This window comes from Panicum virgatum, chromosome 2N (genome assembly GCF_016808335.1).
Source record: "Panicum virgatum strain AP13 chromosome 2N, P.virgatum_v5, whole genome shotgun sequence".
Classification (NCBI taxonomy): Eukaryota; Viridiplantae; Streptophyta; class Magnoliopsida; order Poales; family Poaceae; genus Panicum; species Panicum virgatum.
Genome location: NC_053146.1, coordinates 19620767 through 19625703, shown reverse-complemented (window position 1 = coordinate 19625703; position 4937 = coordinate 19620767). Strand labels below are relative to the sequence as shown.

Here is a 4937-nt window from a genome sequence, read left to right as displayed (position 1 = left end):
CTAGTTTAGAAAAGATAAAGAAAAAATCAGATACAAATAAAAAGGAAAACAAGTAAAAGTAAAAACAAAAGGAGAGAAAAAAATATTTTGTATATGCAGGTTTACAATAAAATAGGAAAAGGAAAAAGAATAAAGGAAAGGGACAAAAGAATAACAAAAGAAAAAAGAAGAAAATGCTACTCCCGTAATCCAAGCATAGGCTGCATGCATACATGCACATACAAAATAATAAGTGTTGACCTAAGTATAGGCTGCATGTACTCATGCGCATGCAAATTTAATTGCTTCCATTTTTCTCATTACGAGCTAACATAAATAATTCATCAAGGATATTTTGTTGAGATCTAACTGTAGAAATCTAAGATGGGTGATATAAATTATGGAAGTAAAAATATAAAACAGTTAAAGAAGGAACCAAAAAGTAAAAAAGAAATGTGAAAGAAGACATAAATAAAAAATATTATATATAAATATTAGGAGAAAGGAGAAAAATAAAATAAGTAAAGGAACAAAAAAATGAAGGAAAATGAATAGAAACTAAATTACCCACAAGACTAGGCATGAGTTGCTTACATGCTGTGCATGCATAGGCAATGCCCATGCGAGCAAGCATAGAGGTCGTTGATCTTTTCTATAAAAATGATTCATTATGAATTTTCTGACATCCAATTATAAGAAACAAGAAAATAGCACGAATTATAGGATATAAATCTAGAAGCAAATTAAAGAAAAATTAAATCGGTAAATAAGAGAAAAGAGGAAGAAACCAATAAAATGGAAATAAACTAAATTGATTAGCAAGACAAAAGAAAAGAAGAGAGCAACGGTTGCAAGGAAAGGACAGAAGAAGCCCAATAATGATTTTACAATCGACCGTGAGTTCTCAATCACGGTCGATACTCACTCCGCACGCCTTCTCCTTCACTCCCCCCTTTCTCCTTCCCCCTTCCCTTATCTTTCTTCCTCGGCGGATCTGAGCCACGCGCTCGGCGGATCTGAGCCGCGCGCTCCAGCGGCTGCAGCCGGCGCGCTCGGCGGTGGCGCAGCATGACGCGGTGGCGGCGCGGCGCGATGCGGCGGGGAGACGTGACGACGGCCGAGTGGCGCGGCGGCGGGGAGACGCGGTGGGGAGGCGCGGTGCTGGCCGAGGGGCGCGGCGGCGGCCATTGCCGGGGAGGCACGCCGCCGCCCGGTAGGTTTTTTTCCTTTTTTTGTTTTTTTATTTTTATTTTTTATTCAAAAATCTTTTGTATTTGAGTTATTATTTTTTGGATGTAAATTTTTTTTGAATTTTTCCAATTTATTTCGTAAAACTTTTTTTTCAAATTTTCTTGTATTTTTTTATCTATCCAAAAAATCTTAGAATTTTTTTATATCTCTTCAAATTTTTTGTTGAAAATTTTTCTATCTCTCTAATTTTTGTCTTAAATTTTTTTGAACTTTTTTTACCAGAAAATGACAAAAGTTTACTAAAAATGGAAAAAAATACATGTCTGAAGATCGATCGTAGGGAACCCATCCTACGGTCGACCGTAAACTAGCAGCGTCCCAGAAGAAGACATAATGAAAGGAAAAAAGTTCGAGAGACCGAAGTGAAGAAAGAAATAGAACAAAGGCAAAATAGCTATTTTGATCCCTGAACTTTATTGTTAGGATCAAATTTGTCCCCTCAACTTTCATTTTAGGGTCATATCTATTCTTATGCTGATATTATACTCCATAATAACATAACATAAATGCAAAAAGTCCTTTTCACCCATAGCTTCTCATAGCTTCTTCTACACCTCCTTAATTTCCACTCTCATGCGCCCGTAATACAATGTGATGTATTGATAAATAAAACTCTATGTTCCAAAATTAACACTTCTGGTGTTAGTTCCTAAACGCAGTGATGCTCATGCCACTAGACTGATTTGCTTGCATTTACTATATATATTTTTAGTAATAATAAACTGTTGATGAAAATTTAGAAGGGGAAGGAGACGAGTAAAGAGGACATTTTGCATAAATCTCATGTTATTATGCAATATATATAGCACAAGGATAAGTTTGACCAAAAACAAAAATTGAGGGACTATATTGGGGCCTGCTAACGCGCGCGCCAGCAGGGAAGCTGGCAATCGATTTCGGGCAGTGCAGTAAATCTTTCCCTTTTTAGTCATTCCAGGCGTAAGTATTGTTTCCTTTTCAGGCTTTCTGTGCACAGTCCACGAAACGAGCATTACTGCTCCACTGTGAGTATGTGACTGATCCACCAAACCACCATCTCTATGGAAATCGCATACCTAATTTATATTTATAAATTTATAAATAAAAAGTTACGTACATATGTACGTTATACCAAAAAAATATTTATACAAAAAATTATGCAAAATAAGAATACGCAACATATAAATAGCAAGCTTATATACATAACTTATACATAAACAAATGTATAATTAATTTTATAAGGAAAAAGTATGACAAATAAAATTGAAGGAAAAGTTGTGCAAATGCAACACTGAACAAAAAAAATGTTAATAGAACTTATGCAAAAAGATGAAAAAATTGTGCAAAAAAGAAAAGGTTAGAAAAGTTTTCTTACAAGACGGAGTTATCAAAGTTATATTTATAACTTTTTCAAGACAACAACTTTTTCAATTAATATTAAAAAAGAAAAGGGAAAATACATAAAAAATATCACCGCTCTTCGTGGGATACAAGAGATGGCAAAGAAGAATGGAAATGAAGAAAGAGAAGAAGAGTGCATAAGGACATGACGTGGTGCTTGAACTAGCAAAGAAAGGGAATAAAAAAAAGGGTCAGTTGGATCCATGCCACTCCAATTTCTTGAAATTGGATCTCATGTTGAAAATCATGCCATTGAGTGGCATGATTTTCAACATGACACCCAATTTCACGGAGTTGTGGTGGCATGAATCGAATTTTCCCTAAAAAAAAACCGTTGATAGGCTCCACCCACGTGAACACATGAAGGCAAGCTGCAGTCAGAAATCGAGTGCCACAATGCTCGCTAGCGCTCGCGCGTGGAATTGGATTTCCGGACTATATTGGCCTTTCTAAAAGTAAAAGTTGTGGGATGAATTCGACCTTCAGATTAAAATTGAGAGACCAAAATATCTATTTTTTTTCCAGAAGAAACTCTAACTCAGCTGGCTTCAAACAATCACATAGCAATAGTCACAGTAATGGGGAACCTAGGGGGTCATGGATGATATCTTGAACTATTATTGGCCAATGGGTTTTATGTTGGGCCGAGTTCACAAAATCAGCCCAGACGGAATTCGTTCAGGCATGGAATCCAATTTTTTCATGCGAGCAATATATAACCACTGTACTGATGCTAGTAACATGTAATGCCCCAAGTACTGACGGGAATATCATTCGGAACCAACCGTAACATGTAATGCCAGGAGTTCGGCTGCAGAAGAGGGAAAGGAGGGAATTGAACTGGGCTCTGAATTTTCACATTTTATTCAATCCAAATCACCTTGACCAGGTGGCCAATCTCTGGTAATCTGATCATCGGGTACGCAAACACTCTCGCTACCAGACATACGGCACAAGAGCTTTGACCCTCGCGGGGAACTCCTCGAACTTGGACGCGTACCACTTCCTGGTGGCGGAGCTCCGGCCGGCGAGGAAGACCGCCGAGACGACGGCCACGACGAGCGCGAACACTGTCTGCGAGATCATGGCGAACCCGAAGAACGTGAAGATCTCGAAGAGGTAGTGCGGGCAGGCGACGAGCTCGAACATGCCGCCCCGGGGGATCTTGTACTCCTTGTCGCTGCCGCCGGCTCGCAGCCTCGAGAGGAGGAGGTGGTGGTAGAAGTTGCCGGTGTTCCCGACGGCGAAGACGAGCACACCGGGGTAGAGCAGGTTGACGGCGGGCTCTGGGAGGCCGCGGTTGAGGCGCTGCAGGTAGATCATGGCCACGGCGAACAGGTAGAAGGACGAGCCGAGCAGGGCCATTCCAAGCGGCATGCTCCCGCTGTACTGGTGCAGGAAGAGCACCTCGAGCACCCGTTTGATCAAGTTGGCAGTGAAGGCGGCGCAGAGGAGCCGCTCGCGCGCGCCTTCAATGGCGCCCGGCACGGCGAGGGACGCGAGCGCGCTGACCAGCGCCGGGGAGTAGAACATGAGCATCCCGGCGCGGCTCGGCAACATGAGTCGCGCGCCGGCGCGGACGAACTTGGAGTAGGCCTGGTTCCCACCGCGAAACTCGTAGAGGGCTATGGTGCCCAGACCGGTTGCGCCTGCCACCGATAGGGCTGCCGCGAGCGGCGACGGCGCGTACAGGAACAGCGACCACATCTCCGCCCGCCGTGCTCCGTCGAAGCTAAGCTGCGTATGAGGCGGCGGTCCGGGATGGACCGGAGGTGAGGCGTCCGGTGGCGTGTGCTCGAGGAAGGCGGAGAGGCTGAAGCGGCGGGCGGCGAGCCTGATGTGGTGGGGATGAGGCAGCGTTATATTATGGAGGCTTCATTCTTCCCTACTGGGAGGGAGCTCTCCCGATAAACCTGCATGCAGTTTGCTGACGTGGCTCTGGTTGTTCCATCACAGCGCAAGTACTAATAGGTCAACTGCGAACGAGCCTGTGGCTCGGTGGTAAGCATGCTCGGTGGAGCGCCACCCGCCCGAGCTCGAGACCTGTCTGGCTCGAGTTTCGGGTGTCGCACGGGGATTTTCCCCTGAGGGGACTAAGCACCTGCGTGAGTGTGTGCGGGTGTGTGTATAGGATACTCGGTGGCGTGTCCCCGGACTTCCCGGCAATCCATCCGTGTGTGAGCGTACGGTCCACATAGGTGCTCAAATTAAGTTCTTACATGATTCCCCAGTGCTCCTGGGTGCTTTCAAAAAAAAACTAATAGGTCAACTCTCTTGTAGCCCAAGCCTCATTATTATTGGCTGCGCATCGGATCAAGTCAAACAAT

The 4937-nt window shown here is 43.9% G+C and overlaps 1 protein-coding gene across 1 annotated transcript; it reads right to left on the bottom strand.

The window, feature by feature from the left end:
• Positions 1-3436: 3436 nt before the first annotated feature.
• Positions 3437-4427, bottom strand: LOC120658764 (very-long-chain enoyl-CoA reductase-like). Its single transcript, XM_039936964.1, has one exon. It carries the CDS (start codon positions 4315-4317, stop codon positions 3547-3549), a length of 771 nt encoding a protein of 256 aa, XP_039792898.1. The 5' UTR covers positions 4318-4427; the 3' UTR covers positions 3437-3546.
• Between the last annotated feature and the right edge of the window lie 510 nt (positions 4428-4937).